This window comes from Morus notabilis, unplaced genomic scaffold (assembly GCF_000414095.1).
Source record: "Morus notabilis unplaced genomic scaffold, ASM41409v2 Scaffold305, whole genome shotgun sequence".
Taxonomy (NCBI): domain Eukaryota; kingdom Viridiplantae; phylum Streptophyta; class Magnoliopsida; order Rosales; family Moraceae; genus Morus; species Morus notabilis.
The window spans coordinates 235,174-257,752 of NW_010358151.1; the positions used below are offsets into that span (position 1 = coordinate 235,174).

The 22,579-nt window shown below is 30.2% G+C and overlaps 2 protein-coding genes across 4 annotated transcripts; one reads left to right on the forward strand and one right to left on the reverse strand.

Moving 5' to 3' along the window:
• Positions 1-405: 405 nt before the first annotated feature.
• On the reverse strand, positions 406-6,656 carry LOC21399601 (alpha carbonic anhydrase 4). 3 transcript variants are annotated; one of them, XM_010091917.2, is made up of 7 exons: positions 6,559-6,656; positions 4,284-4,501; positions 2,697-2,803; positions 2,471-2,573; positions 2,086-2,244; positions 1,800-1,853; positions 406-493 (listed from the first exon to the last, which is right to left on the reverse strand). In XM_010091917.2, the coding sequence occupies exons 1-7, from the start codon at positions 6,638-6,640 to the stop codon at positions 419-421; spliced, it is 798 nt and encodes a 265-aa protein (XP_010090219.2). In that variant the 5' UTR covers positions 6,641-6,656; the 3' UTR covers positions 406-418. The 3 variants fall into 3 exon arrangements, with proteins under 3 accessions (XP_010090219.2, XP_024017296.1, XP_024017298.1); XM_024161530.1 differs by having other exon boundaries at positions 424-493; positions 1,800-1,885; XM_024161528.1 differs by lacking the exon at positions 1,800-1,853.
• A 7,037-nt stretch (positions 6,657-13,693) lies between these two features.
• On the forward strand, positions 13,694-17,144 carry LOC21399602 (eukaryotic translation initiation factor 3 subunit E). The gene is made up of 8 exons (XM_010091918.2): positions 13,694-14,003; positions 14,165-14,319; positions 14,791-15,018; positions 15,138-15,259; positions 15,618-15,837; positions 16,068-16,210; positions 16,369-16,506; positions 16,706-17,144. The coding sequence occupies exons 1-8, from the start codon at positions 13,796-13,798 to the stop codon at positions 16,797-16,799; spliced, it is 1,308 nt and encodes a 435-aa protein (XP_010090220.1). The 5' UTR covers positions 13,694-13,795; the 3' UTR covers positions 16,800-17,144.
• Positions 17,145-22,579: the final 5,435 nt, after the last annotated feature.

Genomic DNA, 22,579 nt, shown 5'->3' on the forward strand with positions numbered 1-22,579 from the left:
ACATAATAAAATACTAAATTATAACGTACTAGAATAATATCACGTAAATATTAAGAAATACATCATTGTTTGATTTTTGGTGATAAATTGATATCACATAAGATGCTTTTTCTCAAGGGCTTATATTTGTAATTTTGGTAAATTAAAGGAAAAATACGAGTGCCTTTCTCCCATTATTCTGTATGCGTTTCTTCTTTCATAAAACTTAAGGGCAGCATGCCCCGCATACATATATATTTACTGCAATAATATGGTATATATGCCAATCAAATTTTACTCATTACTAGATATAGATATAATGCAAAGGGTATCCATCTATCTATTAGATATAGACTTATAGGATAGATATAGATATAGATATATATATATATATATAATGCAAAATATGACTTTAAATTCCACTTGACTTGAACAAAACCTAAGCTCTCGGAGTGTACAACCATACTGCTCTTCCATCCAATTGTTGTGTTGGCCTCGCATTTGTCTCAAATCCCTGCAAAAAAAAAAAAAAAAAAAAAAAAAAAAAACCCAAAATTTTTCCACTTTAGAAAAACTTTTGCACATCGTATAGATGATTTATGTATTTCTTACAATAACAAAGGGCACAATGCAGATGGAGAAAACGACTCTCATTTTGAAGTGAATTTAGGGGTAGGCAGATGAAATCAAATGCGCTCGGTCATAATAAAAGGTGGTTCTATTCACACTCTCTCTCTTACTCTCTACACGCTTCTTCTAAATACACACCGTACATAATTTTGAAAGAATTAAATTTATTTTTTATGCACCCCTATTATTTTAAGATTACCCTTAACTATTTTTATAAAATAATTAATTCTTATCCACTTTAATTTTCTTTTCACACCCACTATTTTTTTTAGTTTGTTATTTAAGTGGTATTATTTCTCTATCCCTTTATATCTTTTTTTGTTCTTTTTCTGTTGAAATTTTAGGTGTGATGCCTTTTAAAAAACAATAGAAGATGAGACGGGAAAAAAGTAAATCTAACTTTATAAAAAATGAAATAAGGAACAGAATAAAATGATTAGTCTTTACAAATAAAATACAAACTTGGAATGAAAAAAAAAAGACAAAATAAAAATCGTCATACAACCAATAGCAAAGAAAATTTAACATTATGTCAATGCAACTTTTTGGAATAATAATTTAAAGGTGAAAATTAGAGGCTTTTCTATAAATTTTAAAATAACAATTTATAATTTAGGATATAACATGTGAGTTGTGTGAAGAAAGATAAAAACTATATAATTAGTTTTTTTTAAATTAAATTTAATTACATAATTAAATATGTCATAATTGTCCTTTTTTTTGTCATTGTTTGTGAGAGTCTTTTTGTCGTAAGAAAATTTAAGGTAAATGAGAGTGTGGAAAGTAAAAAGAAGTGTGTAAATAGAATCATCCTTTGAAAAAACATTTCCATTTTGATGGAAAATTAGGCATGGAAAACCCATATAATAAAAGACTTAGTAAAACAAACTAAATAAACAAATAAAGAAAAAGGAAAAGATAACCTGCTCACTGAATTTGCTCTTGAATAAACACATAGCAAGTGCCAAAATAATTATTCAAGAATAATGTTAAAGATCACAAATTATCTGCTATTTTGTTTTTAGTTTAATATGGTATATGAATTATATATTTTCAATTAGTCAAATATATCATTCTAGAAGTAGATCACAAATTAGAAAACACATTGTTTGTTAAAAAAAAATACTAATAAACTAACATGAGACTATTATATGTTATTTATTATGTAATCCCAAATCCGAAATGCTTACATCATGGACAGCTTGCCTTAATGCATGGACTTGCTCTCTTGAAGCTGTACGGACCTGTACAAGACTAGTATATGACTAAAATGCACCTATAGAACAAGTAAAAATAACCAAATATATTAGAGCCCGTTTAATTCGCTGATTCGAGATGTAATTTTATATGAAAGTTTTTTACTGTAGTAAAAGAGTTAAATATGACGGTTTCTGAGAGTTTTTTTACTGTAACAAAACTCGAATCGATAAAATGAACGAGACTTTAATTAAGAAGATAGCATGTTGAGTGAAGGACCTTTTTGACAATTGTCCAAATGACACCTTCTGTGCATGGAGGAACTGTAAGTGAACCAATGTATCTGTAGTACTTTCTGCTTCCAAACTTAATATCTCCTGGATTGACTATCCCCAATTCTCTCTCTTCATGGCTAATGGATTTTATGTGCTCAAACAGCTGCCATAAGAGGTAATAAAATACTATTAAATAAGGAATCTATATTCGTCTAATTATCTGCTTACAACTAGATTAATTATAGTGAGGACTAGTATTGAGTTCATATTTTCTGACACGATTATTAAACGGATTGATATGAACACAACCCGTGAATACGAATTCCCGCCTTTCAAATCATGCAATTGTGCACTGTAAGGGAACAGATGAAGGAAAACCATCCACATACCCTTGTAAGAAATGGGTCAGGATGGCCGTATTCATAGACAATCGCAATAACAGCTATCTCTCCACTAGAGCTCTTGTGAATAACGTGAAGCTCCAATTCAAACCTGACAATAAGGAAGTTTTGTAAAAAGAAGAAAAGAAATGTATTGTGTAATGAATTAAGAGCCATATATATTTTGTTTGATCAGATATACTATAGTCTAAAATAAATAAATAAACAAAAAAACCTTGTTCCATTGAAAGTGTGCTCAGAGGGTGAATGCCAATGACATTGTAGAAGAGCATAATCAGTCCCATTAATGTTGATTTTTCCTGCATCTCCTTTCCACTTCACCTGAGAAGACATCCAATTCGATATAAAAAAATGTCATTTAACAGAAGTGTTATTAAATCTTCTGATGCCTGTTTTTCGCAACTTTAATGTGGTCTAATCATCAGTTAATCAATCATCATTATAACTTCAACTAGCATTCTTGGATTCATTGTATGATGTAGTTGGAGTTTCAGGGTTAGTTTTGAAAATGTTGGAACTAAAAACTTATTTCGTCCATCAGAAAAGTTATAATTTAGGAAGAGTAACACAAGTCATTACTTGTTTACAGCTGCTTTTATTTTTTCTTATATGGGATATTACATGTATCAAGTATTTACTGATACAATTGATTAGTCATGTTATAATTGGCTAAAATTTTCAAGTTTGCTCAAGTAGAGAATTCTATGATATAGTTTTAAACGTTCGAATTCTCGTGAGGATGTCTGGTATAAGGTAATCTTAAGATGAGAATAGAAATCTTCTCATATTCTCATATTTGGTATAAAAACTGTCATTTTTAGGACGTATTCGGTAATGTTTTCAAAATGGTTATCCAGCCACAATTTGCGAAGTTCCCCGCCAACCGGACCCCAAGCTCGCCTCCACTCGCGGCCCTTCCAGGTCTCATGCACTATTCAGATTGGATTATGGAGCTTCAGTATTTTTTTTCAAAAAGGAGGAAAAATACCCACCAAACCCAAAACGTTAATGGGTTATGAGAAAAGAGAGATGTGGCTTGTGTTGATTTTGGGTGTTTCTAGATTCAGAGGTCTCTGTTGTTTCAAAGGCAGTGGTGGTGATGATCAGCAAAAAGAGAACGCATTGGTGGTGATGGCCATGGGTTGGTGGTGGTGTTGGGATCTCATTCATAGATGTATAATTATAAATTAGAATTATTTTTAATTTATGAGAAAAAATATTGTATTGAGTCACAAATTATAATATAAATTCACCAATTAAATGCACACTTAAACTGATTTTTTGTTTAATACAGTTTTTTAGTTTATAAATTTATTTGTTTAACTTTTAGTTAACTTTTAATTTGAAAAAAAAAAAAAACGTTCTCATAATATTTGAATAACAAATCAGGGTAGCATGATGATATTATTCAATTTGATAAGATTTGACTAATTTAAAATCCTAGAAACTATTATTTTTAAGAAAATAATATTACATTATTATGCACTACTAAACACAGTAAAATTATATTTTTGAGAATCTGAGAGTAGATTACTATACGTAACCAAACGTGATAATATAAGTTTTTTTGAGAATTATATTACCTATTATTACTTTTTTAATAATATGATTCTTATTAATTACCGCATACCAAATGCCTCTCATAAAATTTCATTAAATTGTTATATATATTTTTTTTAAATTTATTTTGATTCTGATGTGATGTGATATGATGGTTTAAAATTATGGCCTCTTTAAGTGTTTTTTTAGGACCCTATCAAAGAATTCTCCATAATCTATCGAGAGTAAACTGATAGCTTACCGTAATATCATGTCCCCTGTTCTTGATAGTAGCAGGAGCTGGTTTGTAATCCCTTTTCAATTTCCCAAGACTGGGGAAAACTTGCACTCTTTGGTCAAGAAGGTCAATAGGAGACTGAAGTTTTCCCTTGTCACAAAGTTGCCAATGTGGATCAACTTCACCCCATTCTTTTGGTCCTTTACCACTTCCCTCCACATAAGTAAATGGACTTTCATCATCTAATTATATCACAAAAATCCACAGTTAAGACTTTCCACTGGATTTGCAATTATGCTTATTCAGTTCAAATAAGAAAAGTACCACTAATTAAATCCCAATTCAGATTTGATTCTTGTGAAAACTCCAGTAAAAACAACAGACACAAAGCATCTTTCTGACTTTAAGAAAAAAAGATGATTAGTCATCCTAGGAGTATAAGTGGACAAAAGCAAGAAATCAATACCTTGTTCATTTCACCGATTCGAGTTTAAAATTTAAGAGGACGTTTAGAAGGGGGATTCGGCCCCTGATTCGAATCATAGTTTGTGGTTTGCTACAGTGTTTTCTCTCATAAAAAATACACGTAAATCGAAAATAATTCTAATCCATGAACTAAACGTCTCCTAAGTTTTGCTACAGAAAAAAAGCTCTAAAAAACAGTCATATCTAACTTGTTTACTACGGAAAAAAGCTCTCACATAAAATCACATCTCAACTCAAATTAAAAACTCAAATCAGCGAACTAAACGGGACTCAAATGTTTTTTAACTTTGATTTCTCACCTAAAAAAGAAGTAAAAACAGTTGACTTAAACCCTTTACAATTTACAAATTTAGAAAGCAAAGAAGCTAATACTTTCCTTATTCATAAGCATTAAGAGAGAGTGGGGAATAAAGAGGATTCAAAAACAGAGAGAGTAAGGCTACAATACCTTGCACTTTTTAAAGATGATTTATACTGTCTAAATCTTAACCATTAAATAATACTTAAAAATGAACTTTTGCTGAATTACTTAAAAATAACCTTATGGTTGAGTTTTTATTCTTAAGCCAAGGAGATAATACTTTATTCTCAAGCATTAAAAAGGAGACAGAGGGCATTCAGAAATCATAACCATAGAGTAAAACTACAATATATATCACATTTTTAAGATGCATGTGCAGTCTAAATTTCAGCCATTAAATAAAACTTAAAAATGATCCTATCGTTGAATTTTTTGAATTTTTAACTTAACTTTTATCAAGTGATGACTGATCATTTTGTTTCATCCGCTTAGATTTGTTTTCTCTCCCCACCTCATCAATTACCCAAAAATATGAGGTAGGAACATACGAAAACTTTGGAATATACTGTGGTTGTTTTGAAAGAACTACATTGGGCAAAAATAGATCATGGAATAGGGAATTAACTACTCATACACGTGATAATGCGTCCCACCCGGACCACTTTTCTTCTTTTTTTAACCCCCACCATTTTGACCACGTTCAATACATTTAAACAAATTGATACTCTTTTTTTTTTTTTTTTTTTTTTTTTAAATAAAAAAAAATTTAAAAAAATTTATTTTTTTTTTTTTTTTTTTTTTTTTTTTTAGAGAATTTCTCTAGTGAGTTTCCATATCTATTAATTTTTAACTGTTAAATCTTGTTAAAATTACATTAAATTAAAAAGTATACTAAATAGATAATTTTTTATACATATTTAACAGTTGAAAAATAAACTTTGTAATCATAAATCGGTTTTAAATATGAATGGGTTTTCAAACTTTTGGATTTCTAGCCGGCAGAGAGACAGAAAGAGAAAGAAATAGATAACGGTCACTAAAGACTACCAAATAAGTGAAAAAGATTACTGGCGTCTCCAAGGAACCAAAACAACGAAAAAGAGGAAAAAAAAAAAATTTTCTTCCTTTACTCGTTCATATTAGTGAAAAAAAGTTTCCATATTTAGTGAGCAAAATAGGTGGTAAAGTTCATGAAATAAGGTTATTGCAAGAAGCGCTTAATTATTAAAAAGATGAAATTTTTGGGTCTCACTGAACTAATTTCCATATTTCTGTATCAGCAAGGCATCAAATTCTTATTCATCTGCTTGATTTATTCATTTCAAATATATTGTCCTTGGAACACTGAGGCAAATTAAGAATGAAGCAAAAGCCAAAACGAAATAGAATAACTGCAAAATTAACTTAACACCTTAAAAGCAAAACAAAACAAAACAAAAAAACATTGTATATATGATCTTCATGAATCATGATCAACAAATAACCAAAAAAAGAGAAAAAAAAAAGACTTACCAACTTCAAGAGCTCTGCAAATGGAGAAATGGGAATAAAAGGACAAGAGAATGAGAGAAAGCAGCAAGAGAGAGACAGACATTATGGAACTACTTTTGAAAATGTTTGAGAGAGAGAGAGAGAGAGAGAGAGAGAGAGAGAGAGGCTACTGAGATTTGAGAATTTATGGACAGACACTCTTGACAATATTGAGGGACAAGTTTTTTTTTTTTTTTTTTTTAGCTGTTGAAGATTAAAGATTGCTTGGTGGTTTTCTCCACGCGCAATAATGGAGTGTGTGAGCTTATCATTTATACAGCTTATTATGATATAATAATGACATATATTTGTTTTAAGGTTTGTCTCTTTGTCTACCAAGTACCCACCAAATCTCCGTCCTTATCATGTTGCTTTCCAGCCCTTCTTCTTGTCCCATGTATTGCTATTAGCCACCGTTTCAACGTCACTCTCTCAGTTACATTCTTTTATCGCTCTTTATATTAATTATTTAACACGTAAATTTTATTAATATTATTTGAATAAAAAATAAAATAATAGAATCTACGTATCCAATAGTAAGGCGCATGATGTTGTACTCTTTTTTATGAAAGAATATACATAAAAAATTGTGGTTTCCAAGAACTACCATATACATATAAAGAATTTTATAACATAGAAAAAAAAACTATTAGTAGGACTTTGTCTTGTAACGTCATATTGGTATAAAAAAATTATTTATTATGCATATTTTTTTTTTACTTTAATATGATTTTGATTATATCAATAAGGATATCCTACCATAAAAGATTATTTTTTTTTCATTTTTATACTAAAAAGGCTAAAAATTTAGACAATATTATATTTTAGAGCTGACTATATTTATACTTCCAAATTTCTAATTTAACTTTTTATCTTGCATCAACCAACAGTCTATTTTGACCACTTAAAAGACCTAAATGCCATCAATAAATTTTTTTTTTAAAAGGAAGGGAAAATTGTAAAATATGATGATATTTGGATATTTTATAGTGAAAATCAACTCTTGACTGAAAATAGGTAAGCATTTAATATAAATTTGAAATTTATAAATGTAATACAGTTCAAAATATAAAGTATACGTTTTTTAACATTAAAATGCATGGTATAAAGATTTAAAAAATACCATGAAAAGTTCCCATATTTAAATCATATTACATATTACAATAACTCATGAGTAAAAGGAGTAAAGTTGTTAAATAATACAGAAATGAAATTAAAAAAAAAATTAATGGGGTGCATGTTTGGAAAAATAAAATTTTAGTAGGGGTAAAATTTAAAAGTTTAATTTTTTAAAGGGTCAAATTTTATTTTTAAAAGAAAAAAATCAGCTGCCCCTACTTGTCCTTGAATAATTCCATCAATATAAGTGTCAAATCTGAGTGTAAAGAATGTTAAAAAGAGTGATAAAAAAATGATGCTAGCATTTATATTAATAGCCTTAAAACAGGCTAATCTTCATTAAACATGCTCCACCTGTACAAAGAAACAGATTGCTGCATTTTCAAAAAGTAACCGTTCTTCATCAAATTTTTTTTAGACATTTTATCCTTTTTTAATTTCCTCTGTTGTGTTAATGAAGCATGGCTCATATTTGGAGATTGCATAGCCTCATTCACTTTACGAATTTGAGTTTTCAATTTTTAATTTTTATAATAAAAAATTCTCAAAAAATATCACATCTAATTTTTTCTTCTACAGTAAAATATTTTAACCGCCTTATAAAGCCAAGTATGTGCAATTACTTGGTCAGTTAAAAAAAACAAAAAGTTCAGTTACTTGGACCGAAGGAATTCTTCAATGTAATTATAATATTTCTCGCTCACATAAGACAAAAAAATAATAATAATAATAAAAAGCCACCATAAGAACTTTAAAGGTTCTCATCATTTTAAGGTATAATCTTTATCAACGAATTTCTGTGATTCTAATTTTTATTTTTAAAATCTGGTTGTTGAATCATGAAATAGTATATTAAATTAAACTTTAACTTTATTGAAAAATAGTACGATAATTCTGATTGATTTGAATTTGGATGAGATGATAATATTTTATATGTGTTTTTGAGTGCCAAATTAAAGACTTTGCCTATATTATTTATGTATTTTTATTTGTCAGAGATCATTTGCATACATGTCATGGTATAATTTTTAAATTTAAACTTGACATATAGATAGATATAGATTATAGATCTTGTAGACATGGACAGAGCTAGGTAGTGTTGATAGTAGAGATAAGTTAATTTTGGTCAAGCCTGTATTGATGGAGAAAATCTTAAAATTTAAATAATGTAATTTACATATTTAAATGATTTATATCATGTTTGATTTTTATGATTAAAGAATTTATGGAATTAATATAAATATTTTAAAATTCTATAGTAAGTTTTAAGCCAAACTCACTTTTCGTGATTAAATAGTTCGGTTAATAATTCTCACCGCGATTTAAGGCGGACGGAATTTTAATCTAAAAATAACTTGAGAATTTTAGTTATAAGAACTTTTAAGTGCAGTACTGTGTTAATAGTGTGCCGAGAAACACTCAAACTCTCAAGAATTTCTTAATTGTCAATTAGTTAAATCAGAGTTACGTGAGTAGCGTTTTCGATAAAAAAAAAAATGTTATCTAAGCTCGGGAATTGACAATGACTATGTCATTATTGATGCAAAAATATATAAAAGAATCAAGTTTAGAGTTTATTTAATTCAGAAATAATTTTAAGATTTAATACAATCTAATTTTAATACACGATCAAGAATTTAAATCAATATCAAATTATTCGGAGATTGATAACGGACTATAAGTGAGCAGTAGAAAAGGACTAGTCAGAAAATTAAATTTTATTGTCGGCTAAATTAATCACCTCCGGTCAATACAAATTATATCTGTTTAGAGAGAATCTTTTATTAGGACTTTTGAAGTCATTAATATTTATTTTCATATTTAAATTTTTTTTTTTTTTTAGAATGTCTGTTTTTGTTAACTGACTCGATTCTGTATATATAATTTGTACTTGTATAAAGCCATTGATAGTGCTTTTTGCTAATGAATTTTCTCTCCTCCTAGTTTGTAGATGTAGGTATATTTCTCGAACTACCTTAAATATTTGTATTACCTTCTTCCCTGTATTTTCTAATTTAATTTTTTAATACTTACAAATAATTTAAGGTTTTTCTTCTATCCCTCTATTGGAAAGGTCCCTCCAATGTAACATATATATATGAAAGACATAATACGATAATTATTGAACGTAATATTGGCATTGGAGAAGTATAACACTAATGAATGTAGTCATTCAAAAATTATGTTACACCTCTCCAATAAAAATATTACCGTCAATAATTGTCGTGTTACATATTACATTCTACATATTACATCAGAAAGACCTCCCACCCTAGAGGGACCGTAGAAGTATTAGATTTGATCAAAATCATATTAAAATGTAAGAAAAAAATATAAAACTGATAAAATTCTTTATAAATTGTATATTCAAAACAATAATAACGTGTTTGTGTTTATTAGGTTTTTTAATTGATCTTATTTTAGGGCTGATTAGTCCTCCTATTGATGAAGGCAAAATGTAAATAATTGGTTTGCTACTAGTGGTGTTTATTGGGAATGGGTTCATATACCTCTTTTTCCTATTCTCTTTTGTGTTCCTCTAATAATAACAGTCACGTCATGAGTTTTTAATTGACGTGATAAGAAATCTTTTAATTGACGTGTCACAATATAACTAGAGAGATGAAAGGAGACATGAATAAGAGGACACATAAATTGGTTCATGTTCATTGACATCCTTTGTTAAAATTATAATTAAATCATTTAGCTGAATCTACACCTATTGGAATTAAATAGCCAAATACCCTCTCACGAAAAAATGATAATTTTGACAAATACTACTTAAAAGTGCATGAGTCAAGATTTTTACTATTTACTCTTGATTCATAACCTTTTTAGTTACATTAATAAAAGGGTACTTATCAAGAGTAAGGGGTAAAGATCTATACTCATGCATTCTCAAGGGTAAATTCTCCATTTTTTCTATAAAAAAAAAAGAAGGAAAGAAAATGCTTAAATAGGTTGCTAGATGCATCTTTAATTCAATTGTTTTACATTTCAATGACAAGATTTAAAAGTCTTTTTTAATTTCTATTGGACAAATTTTAAAATTTAAAATTTATATGGTCATCCAATGAAGGCAAAAGTTTAATTTAGGATGAGTAACTTACTCGATTATATGATTATAATTTGTATTTATATGGAACTTATTGATAGTATTTTTTGTTAGGAGTTTTTCTTTTTGGTGGATTTTACGGACCTATGTTAAATCTTTTATGTTTCTCTTCTCTCTCCTTCTATTTTTTTCTTTAATTTTTACTACCAAGTAGTAGGCTTGCCAAATTCTTTGGAGAACGAATAGGCTCTATAGTTTTGTTGACAGGAAATAAGCTTTTATATATTAGCTAGGGCGTGTGGACGTTTGGTTCATAGATTCAGAATCATGATTCAGAATTATTCTCATTTTACGTGTGTTTTTTGTGAGAGAAAAATACTGTAGAGAATCATGATTCATGATTCAAAATCAATAATGAATACATGAAACAAACATCTAGTTTTTTCAATAAAATTGGCAATAAATTTTTGAAAGGAATATTCGGCACATTTCTTCAACTGGGGAAGATACCATCCGGTTGAATGGGTAAAATTTCAAGTATGCCAAGACTGAAAATATGGTGTTAAGTGGAATTGAAGGTGGTTTTTACAGGGGAAAAAAAATTACTTATATGCTGGTGAAAATACACACACACACACGTATATGTAACATTGTCTTTGTGTCTTCTTGCCATATGAAAAGGCTCCAACTTGATGTAATTTCAAGCCCTTTGATAAAGGAAAACAACACTAATGCTAATTAGGATGAGGTGACATTTATCTTAGATGAGGGACTAAAAAATAAAAGTAATGAAGGATTAACTTTAAAAAGAGTTCGGTCGTGTTTAGAATTGATTCCGTTTTTATTTTTTACGTTTTTTAAGAAAGAAAAAATGAAAACGTTTTTAAAACAACGTTTGACACAATAAAGACAAAAAACAGAAATTAAAACGATTTTTTAGTTTAGTATAAAATGAGAGAGAAATGAAAAATGACTTTTTTTAGTCGTTTTTCATTTTTATTTTTGTTTTCTCTTCTCTCGAGCAGCGAGAGAGAAAGAGAGACATTAATGTATTTTTTTACAATGAAAACAATCTCTTGATAAAACTACCAAACGCATTTTTAAAAATGATTTCTGTTTGAAATTGAAAACGTTTTCATTTTTATTTTCATACAAAAAACAAAATCATTTAGAACAAGTTCCAAACGCATTTTACCACTTAAATTACATAAAAGCTTCCTAAACACTCCTAAATTAACTTATTTTCATAAAACCCCACAAATAATTAATTTTATATCAACTTGCTCCCTAATTTTTTTAATAGACTCAGAGGTTAAGTTGACTTAATAATTTTGAAGATTTATGAAATTACAATTAACATTACGTTATCATTTTGTTTGTATTATAGTAAAAAAAAAAAAAAAAAAAGGTGTTTTGAATGATTTTGTTTAGTTTATGATGTAAAAGTGAACCTTTTTAAAAAATTTGTGGGCATGTTGAATTAACTAGGTATGTAGTTTAGGAGCATTTATAAAATTAATTCTATCGTTGAAAGAGATTTTTATGTTTCCTCTCCAAAAAATAAAATTTACTTATTAAAAACACAAATGAAAGTCACATGCAGAAAACGATAAAAAGATTAACCCCCATTTTTAATTTGACTCATTATGCATCAGATTTTAAAGTTTAATAAACTAATTACAAAAACTAAAGAAGAGTAAAGAGAGGTGTGTAAATAGAACCACCTAATTTTTAAATGTAGAGCTAAACACGTACATATCACGTGGTAAGTTACCTTCCTACCTTGAAAAACCCTTGGAAATTATCTCATGTAACTTTATTCTGTTGAAGAAAAAAAATATCAACAATTTACCTTAGTAAATCATTAAGAAATCGACCTAGTAAAACATATGAACTATTTTAAAAGGAGTTCAAATTTTCTATCATTTATACGAAAATCAACTTCTTTTCTAGATAAATATTACGTTTTAATTCTATCCTAAAGGGCTTATTTAGAAAGTGTATTTGAACCATGATTTTAGTTGTGATTCAAATTTTTTAAGAGAGAATTATTGGTGAGGATTTTTTTATTTAATTTTTTTTGTGAGAGGAAAACACTGTAGCATAATCATAATTTAAATTTTGAATATATATACCATACAACTCCTAAATTATAATTATTGTCTAATTATGCTCCTGAACTTAATATGTGGAATTTTTTTAGAAAAAATAAACGGGATCCTTATCACTCTTAATTTATGTTAAAATGTTAAATCCTTACAAAAATTTAATATTTGTCAATTGATTTTAATAAATTATTGACTAATTAATCATCACTTACCTTTGAATATTATATAACCATTTTCAAATCACGTAATTATTAAATTTTTAAAAAGGTGATTTTCTTTTAATTTGACAAAACTAGAGAATTTAAGGCCGTGTTTGAAATTGATTTCGTTTTTGTTTTTCACATTTTTCAAAAAAAAAAAGGAAAACGTTTTCAAAACGGCGTTTGGCGCAATAAAGATAAAAAATATAAATAAAAAAGATTTTTTAGTTTAGTGTAAAATGAGAAAAAAATGAAAAATGACTTTTAGTCGTTTTTCATTTTTTATTTTCGTTTTCTCTTCTCTCGAGCATAGAGAAAAAGACAGAGACATTAATAAATTTTTTATACTAAAAATAATCTCTTAATAAAATTACTAAATATATTTTTAAAAATTATTTCTATTTAAAATTAAAAATATTTTTATTTTTATTTTTATATAAAAAAAATAAAATTATTTTAGAATAAATTTTAAACACGCCCTAAAACTTGCTTTTTTGAAAGAAATTTTTTGCACATATCCTTTTTCTTTTATTTAACCAAAAAAAAAAAATCAAAGTAGGAGCTAAAAATGCGATTTTGATAATTTGTAGGGGTAGTACAGATATTTCAACCCAAAGGAACTGCGTAGGGTTAAACCTAGAAGAAAAACAAAAGCCTCTTTTTCCAATCGTTTCTCTTCTCTCACCCAACCACATCTAGGGTTTGCTTTGCTCGCTTGCTCTCCACTCTCTCCAGCCATGGCGGACTACGACCTGACGCCGCGCATCGCGCCGAACCTCGACCGCCACTTGGTCTTCCCCTTGCTGGAGTTTCTCCAGGAGCGCCAGCTCTACCCCGACGAGCAGATCCTCAAGTCCAAAATCGAGCTCCTCAACAAGACCAACATGGTCGACTACGCCATGGACATCCACAAGTCCCTCTACCACACCGAAGACGTCCCTCAAGGTCTGTTTTTCTTGATTGTGTTTGGATTCCGTGAATGTGCGATTCCAATTTTGTATAGAAGTGAATTTTTCGTTAGGGCTTCGCTCGATTCTGCGAATTTGCGATTGTGATTGCGGATAAATTGAGTTTTTTGAGTTTTTTTTTTCTTGTGTTTGTTGCAGATATGGTGGAGAGGAGGGTTGAGGTTGTGGCCAAATTGAAGGCGTTGGAGGACGCCGCGGCGCCGCTTGTTACGTTTTTGCAGAATCCGGCTGCGGTTCAGGAGTTGAGAGCTGACAAGCAGTACAATCTTCACATGCTCAATGAACGTTATCAGGTTTCTTCTCTTCACCTTTTCTTTGTTTTTTCTTTTGAATTTTTATTTTTAGGGATTTTAGGTATTTATCTCAACTTGTATGATTCTGGCTCCTAGCGTATGTTTGGATAACTTTTTTTTTCCGATTGATTAAACAAGTTTTGTACTTTGATTATTATTTAATACGAATTATACATACTACAGAGAATTAGAGGAACCCGTTTCTTGTATTTGCAATCCCAATTTTGAAATTACACTTTGCATTGTCAATATCGAAACGGTTTTGGAGATTTGCGAAAATCTAGATTTTTCGATGTTAGACTATTTCTGGTATGTGTCATGGTATGTTGGAGTTAGCTTAGTTTCTGGTGTTTTCTAGTAGAACTTGATGTTGTATGTGTAAAATAATGTTGCTGTTTGACAAAGTTTTTCATCCTCTTTACTGCCGTATGTTGTAGCGGGAATTTAATGGATAAGGATTTGTTTTGACAGATTGGCACCGAGCAGATAGATGCATTATATCAATATGCGAAATTTCAGTTTGAGTGTGGAAACTACTCTGGCGCTGCCGACTATCTTTATCAGTACAGGGCTTTGTGCACAAACAGTGAAAAGAGTCTGAGTGCATTATGGGGCAAGTTGGCAGCTGAGATTTTGATGCAAAACTGGGATACTGCTCAAGAAGAGCTTACTCGGTTGAGAGAAATTATTGACTCCAAGGTCTGCACCCCCTCCCCTCTCTCTCTCTCTCTCTCTCTCCCACCCCAGGCACATTCTTGTTGATAAGCACATTTTATTTACTTCCTTTTCTAATTATCAAAATACTATTGTGGATGCAGAATTTCAGTTCACCTATGAATCAGGTGCAAAGCAGAATATGGCTAATGCATTGGAGTCTCTTTATATCTTTCAACCATGATCAAGGACGAACACAAATAATTGATCTATTTTTTTCAGACAAGTATGTCCTCTGCACCTATCCATTTATGTCACTTTAACTTGTACTTTTCTCCATATTCTCAAATTTTGTCAAGCTATGAATGGCTTCATTAGGCCATCTAAATGCTTTTTCATTTTGTAATATTGGTAAAGTTATTTTTTTTTGTTGCCTCTAATGAGAACACAACTTGTTAATATTTTGCAATAACTTGTGTGCTTTCATATTCATATATTCTCATGTGCTTTTTTTTTCCTCCTGAAACCTGATGACGTTTTGGTTCATCATAATCCTGCCAATATGGAAGTATTTCCTTATTTTTGCATAGGTAAATTTCCTTGGTAGCGCGTTCACTGATGATATTTTTCTTTAATTTTTCCAGGTATCTAAATGCCATTCAGACCAATGCTCCCCATCTTTTACGTTACTTAGCCACTGCTTTCATTGTTAACAAGAGAAAGAGGAATCAATTTAAAGATTTTATAAAAGTTATTCACAAGGAGCAACACTCTTATCAAGATCCCATTACAGAGTTTCTGGCGTGTGTATTCGTCAATTATGACTTTGATGGAGCACAAAAGAAGATGAAAGAGTGGGAAGAAGTAAGTTCTTTAGTAACAATTTTCTATCTATCTTCTGTGTATGTGTGTGTGTAGTATTTTAGCAACAATTTTCAACTGCCCTTAGGAGTTAGTGTAAGTGTTTTTATCCCCCTTTCTTTGGTTATTGGGCCATAATATAATAAAGAGCTAGGATTCTCTTTCTGATTATAAGTAGTGTTTTTTTTTAGATGTTGATGGTTTGGGTATTGATTACTGTTTTGACTATGTAGGTAATACTGAATGATCCTTTCCTTGGAAAGAGAGTTGAAGAAGGCAACTTCTCTACTGTACCGATGAGAGATGAATTTCTTGAAAATGCCCGACTGTTTATCTTTGAGACATATTGCCGTATCCATCAGCGGATCAGTCTGGGGTATACAACTGACTCTGTTTCAATTGTGTCAATACTATGGACCTGGTTTGATTGTTACAAAAAGTTGTTTCTGTTATTCTTTTCCTGTTGGTTAAACTTGAAAGTATATATTGTTTCATTCATTCTTGAGTGTGCTGAATGCTGATATTTTTTGACAGAGTGCTAGCCGTGAAATTGAATTTGAATTATGAAGAGGCTGAGAGATGGATTCTTAATCTTATTCGAAACTCAAAGCTTGATGCCAGGATTGACACAAAGGAAGGAACCGTCGTCATGGAACCAAATCAACCCAATGTGTAAGTTTTATGGGTGCAGACTTCTGTGTCCAAAATCATTTATGTTTTCTAGTTTATTTTCTTGATCCACTTTCTCTTCTGCCTCTTAACACTGGTCCACAAGTTCTGTTCATGATGTTTCTTTTGATGTTTGTTTTTTTTTTTTTTTTTTTTTTTTTTTTTTTTTTTTTTTTTCTAAATTGGCCTTGCATTTTTCCAGGTATGAGCAATTGATAGACCACACAAAGGTTTTACAAGTGCGTACTCACAAGTTAGCCACTCAGATTCTTGAACATGCTCAGGCTGCTGTATAAGTTAGATGGTGAATTTTTCTGAGGATTCATTCTTCGTCGTCTTCAAAATATCCGAAATTTGTTTATTTAGATCAATTGTTGGATTTGAAGTGCGAGCAATTTAAGTGACTAACACCTCTACTGGCAACAGAAAGTTTTGTTTTTGTCAAAGAGATTACAGTTTTGCTCGAGTTCAGATTCGCCAGATAAACATTATTTAGCTTTTGGAGTTCATTTAATTATTATTATTTTTTTTTACCACCTTGATGCAGAATGTTATTATTAAGCTACTTCTCAGTTAATGTGCCTTAAACCCATGTTTGGTAAAGAGGAAAAGAAAGGACATAGATGAGGAAAATATTGAGGAGAGCAATTTTTTTTTTTTTTTTTTCAATCAATGGGTATCAAAATCTTCTACTAATCTCCCATGGCTTCTTCCTTTCAATTTTTCCTCTTAATAAACAAGCTCTAATTGTTTGTTATTGAGCCGTAACTTGAAATGAACTCGCTTTTAGAAAATCTGAAGACTACCCTGTTGCTGTGTTTCTCATTGATGTTTGTCGAAAAAATTCGATTCATTCTCCGTTAGTCTATTCATTGGGGGTCATTGTGCCCCGTAAAGAATTTGAGTCATTTTGGGTAACGTTGTGCCCTTGATTTATGATTATTAAATTAGGTTGTGTTGAAATTATATAAAAATCAAAATTAATATTCAACATACATTATTAACACAATTGAATATATTAATTATTTATATTAATAATGTATATTAAATTCGTAATTCATGATTGCCTCGTTAAAAATCTTACCAAGAAAAATCTAATTAGGATAAAAACTTGACAAGGAAAAAAGAGTGCAATCATTTTGTGCCGAATTATAAATTTTACAAACTTACAAAGTTATACAATTACAAATACAATGTCAAAAGTAAATACATATTTACAAATTACAAATTTACAATTTAATTTGAAGCTGAATGATCGTCTTCAAAATTAAATGTTAATCGATTAAATTCATCGATCCATTCTTGGCTTGCTGGCGAAATTGTATCCTGTAGACGTTGATCGGGCCCGATCCCAATTCTTAATGCAAACCAAGGCTTCAACAATATCCCTTTGCAATGCATTACGGCGTTCTTCAAGTATTCTTCCTGTAATACTGAAGGCTTGTTCGGATGAGATAGTGGAGACTGGGATCGAAAATATATCCATTGTCAATCGAGTTAGGATTGACCAAGTTAATGCCTGTGCCCCCCACCATTGAACTAAGTCAAACGATTCTGCCGTACCGTCAACTACTAAGCCTTCACTGAGGTACGCCATAAGCTCGTTGAAGCTGCCGCCGCCGCTGCCACTGCCACTTGTTGACGAAGATTCACTCCCAACTTCTGTTTGAGCTGTCTTCTTCTTCTTCTTCAACCCGAAAACATTCAAGAATGAATGCGGGTTTTCGTCTAGTTGTTGCGGTTCCTGTACTCTAGGAGGTACTCTAAACCTAATCTCATATTTACTATAGATCGAATATATTTTTTCCTTTATTATTGGATATTGGTCCATACAACTAATGCCTAAAAATTCACCTAAGTTTTCTAAACCTTCTAATTTTAATCTAGGATAAAAAATAGTACCTAAACCATACAACAAAGGCAACTTAGACCAATATTTTATAAATTTCTTTTTCATAAAATGGATAGAAACTGCTAAGATTGGGTCCTCCCTATATTCGCTAAATAAAATACTAATTCGTAAAAGTTCTCCTAAAGCTAAAGGTGATGTTGGGTAATATGTTCTACTAAGTTTTAGAGTCACTTCATGAAACATACCTAAAAATTGATACAAAACTTCGGCAATTTACCAATCATATGCATCTATATGTTCTACTCCTACTTTTGCACACATATAGTTTGTTATAGTATCCTTATAGGGGATGCATTGTTGAAGCATTATGTAAGTTGTGTTTCATCTTATAGGCATATCTAACGCTAATGCTCTAGGAGGTATATTTAGTGCTTATAAGAACCTAAACCAATCTTCTTGTCTTTGGTTACTACCTTGAATCCATGCAAGACTATATCTAATTCTTTTAATGTGATTACCCATTTCTTTTAAACCAGATTTAACAATTAAATTAATTACGTGACATGCACATCATTGGTGAAAAATAAATACCATCACCGAATAAACTTAAATCATTTTTAAAGAACTCAATTACTTTTGTATTGGCACTAGCATTATCTAATGTTATAGCCATTACTTTATCTCTTAATCTAAATTCATCAATTACATTTTAAATGGTATTATATATTAAATATGCACTATGTGATCCTAGAACACATTTAAAACCTAATATTCTCTTATCTAAATCAAATCCTTTAAAGTAATGTCTGGTTACAGCTAAATAATCTTTATTGGCAACGGTAGACCAAATATCTGCCTTTAACGCAATGCACTTGCTAGTCGAGCGTAAAAGGTTTATTAATGCTTCTTTTTCTTTTTTAAATAATTTTAATAAATCTTTTATAAGAGTAGTTTTTGAAGTGAATTGTGCATTATGATTATGTACAACCTTAATATGTCGTTGCCAATTAGGATGCTCTACAAAACTAAGTGGTTGATCTAAAGCAGCTATCATTCGTGCAACTTCCATACAATCTACTTGCGGATCGTATTTCCAAGTGGTTAGACCACCGGTTGCGCGATCAAAAGATAATTGTGTTTGGCGGAGTTTAGGTCTGCCGGATTGGCTAAGCTTTTGAAGACACTTTTCGGAGTATCTTCTCAAGTGTGTGGTGTCGTGAATAGTATCACCTTGTAATTTAGATAAACAATATTTACACTAAGCTATATGTTTAGTGTTACCTTTATTGTCGATCTCCTCAATTATGTCGAAGTGATCCCAAACTGTCGAGGTGCACTTGCATTTCCTCCTAGAGGTTGCAACACTTGCAGACACAGTCGCACTGGCACTCGCCGCTTCTCCACGCCCACCACCATTGTGACCACGACCTCCAGTACGTCCACCAAGGCTCGGATTAGTAGATTCTTGCTTAACAAATTCATTAGTGGGAAATTGTCCTTCTTCCACGTTGTGTTGGGCATCAACGGGAATATCACTATAACCAAAAGGATCCATTATAAAAAAATTAGAGCGATTTGAGAGAGAGAGCTTTAGGATAATGTGATAGTTTTTGAAAAAATTGTAATAGAGATTTGAGAGATTGAGAAAAATTGATAGAGATTGAGAGAAATTGAGTGAGAAAAATATGTGAGGGATGAGGGGTATTTATAGGAAAATTTTTTGGTTAAAAAATTAATTTTTTTTCAAAAAATTCAGGGTGCAACGGCTAGTTTAAGGTTTGGCGGGTTCGGGCGGCAACGGTCAAAAAAACTAGCCGTTGGACGGGTTTTCGGGCAAATCGGGCTTCGGGCGGGTCGGGCATTCGGGCTTGGCCGGAAAAAATCAAAAAAAACTCTGGCGGACAGTGGTTGATGGCACTACATGGCGGCAGGCTCCGGCGTGGTAACCAAATTCGGGCTGCCCGAGGCCAAGCCCGAAAATGTAACTTTGGACGGGCTGGCATATGGTCTGCCCGCTGAGCCCGAAAAATTCAGACAGCAGGCTTACCCGCCGGCCTAAAGTTCCACCACTACATCTAAATATGAATAATACAAAAAGAAAAAAAAAAAGGCATCTTACAATAGAAAACATACCATGCGTGAAATTTTATTTTACTTTATTATAGTTCTTAAAAATCCCAATAATGAAAATAATCTTGAAGTACACTAGGAATGAAAATAACGAAATGCCCGGATTACATAAAAAAGGAGTCATTATAATAATAAACATGACACGAGTGAAAATAAGTAATAACATTATCTTTACCATAAATTCTTAAAAATAATGGTAGTGAAAGTACTCTTGAAGTATTTTAAGAATGAAAAGAACAAAAAATCCGAGGATTGATAGCCTCAATATAACAAAGTTCAAGGGCAGTAAGATGTAGAAAACATACCATGCTTGAAATTAAAATATTTTCTTTATCACAAGTTCTCAAAAATTATAATAATGAAAGTATTTTTCGAACTATAACAATGAAAAGAACAAAAAAATACCAAGATTAACTAAAAAAAAGTAGGAATCATTATAATAATAAACATACCATGCGTGGAATTAATATTTTCTTTATCATAAATACCTAAAGATTATAGCAATGAAAGTATTCTTGAACTACACTAAGAATGAAAAGATTAAAAACATATCAGGTTGCTGGCTAACTAACAGTATTTACAAGAATGAATATCATAATTAATATATAGAAATAAAAAGGTCAATAGAAAGAAAAAATTAATTATCATAATGATAAATTTAAACGTCATTATAAAAAGGATAATGAAAAGTAAATTCTGGAAAACAAAATAGAAAAAAATGAATTGAACAAAAGACATAATAACATATGAATTTAAAAACATTTTTTTTAAAGCAAAGGAGGAAAAATCCTAATTTAAAAACCATATCAAGAATAAATCATTTAAATTGATCACAAAATATTAAATGAAGAAAAAGGAAAGTCAAATCCGTTTTATGATCAGAGAAAATATCTCAATATTATTATGTAAACATACCAAATTGGGGACACGCTCAGAAAAAAAACTATAAGGGTAAATCAGGTATAAAATATTTTTTATTAGGCATAAGTGGATATTTTGTAGTATTATATAATAGAATATATACGTTTTATGTAATTACTTCATTGTACCAATCCTCTGTTTGGTACAAAGGAATTGGCAGGGGATGGAAGAAGGTGGGTGGGATTGGCTATCCTTGGGCCCACCAAAATTTAGTCCTTTCATTCGTGGACGGATCGCGAGGGAAAGTGTTTTGTTTTTATAATTACTAAACTACCCTGAGTCATTTATATTATTCTTTTCTAAATTTAATTCTTTTCACATTATTTTCCTAAAAAAAAAAGGTTGTTTGTAATCAATAAAAATCCTAACATCACCACTGACGGTAAAATTATATCACAAAAAAAGTAATACATTATGTGCATTATACACACACATGTATATACACATTTGTTAATATACTGTATAATTATTGATGAGAAAAAAATACTGTATACGTGTGGATATATATATATATATATATAAACAATTTATATTAACTTTTTAACCGTTTATGGATTTACAAAATTAAATTAAAAATTTAAAAATAAAAAAATAAAAAGCAAATCTAATTATTTATCTATTATAAGGGTGAGTCTGTAATTTTATTAATAAAATTAAGATCTCATTCACTTTGTGAATTTAACTTTTTAATTTGAGTTGAGATTTGATATTTTTTAAAAATTTTTAATTGTAGTAAAAAAAATTAAATGTGATATTTTTTAAAATTTTTTTATTTTATTGTAAAAATTTAAAACTAAAAACTGATGCCTAAATATTTCTTTCTTTCTTTTTTTCTTAATACCAAACAAGAGAATGGACAATTACAATCTTTTCTTTCTAATTGTATTATTATACGAAATAATTTTGAAGAAATTCTCGATCCTTCTCTTTCTTCTCACTCTCCTTCCCACCCTTCCATCAATAAATTCCTCCTATCAAATGGATATGTTAATAAATTCAGCAATTTTCTTTGTTGTTGTATTTTAGCCAAATGATCGATTGCTCATTTAACTTTTAAGGTTCCCAATTTTACCCATCTTATATCACGTTATGTTGGCCATAGCTGCTTCTTCTTCTTCTTTTTCATGTTTTCTTCGGATCTTCCTGCTACTCCCATGGCGACGGGGACTAACC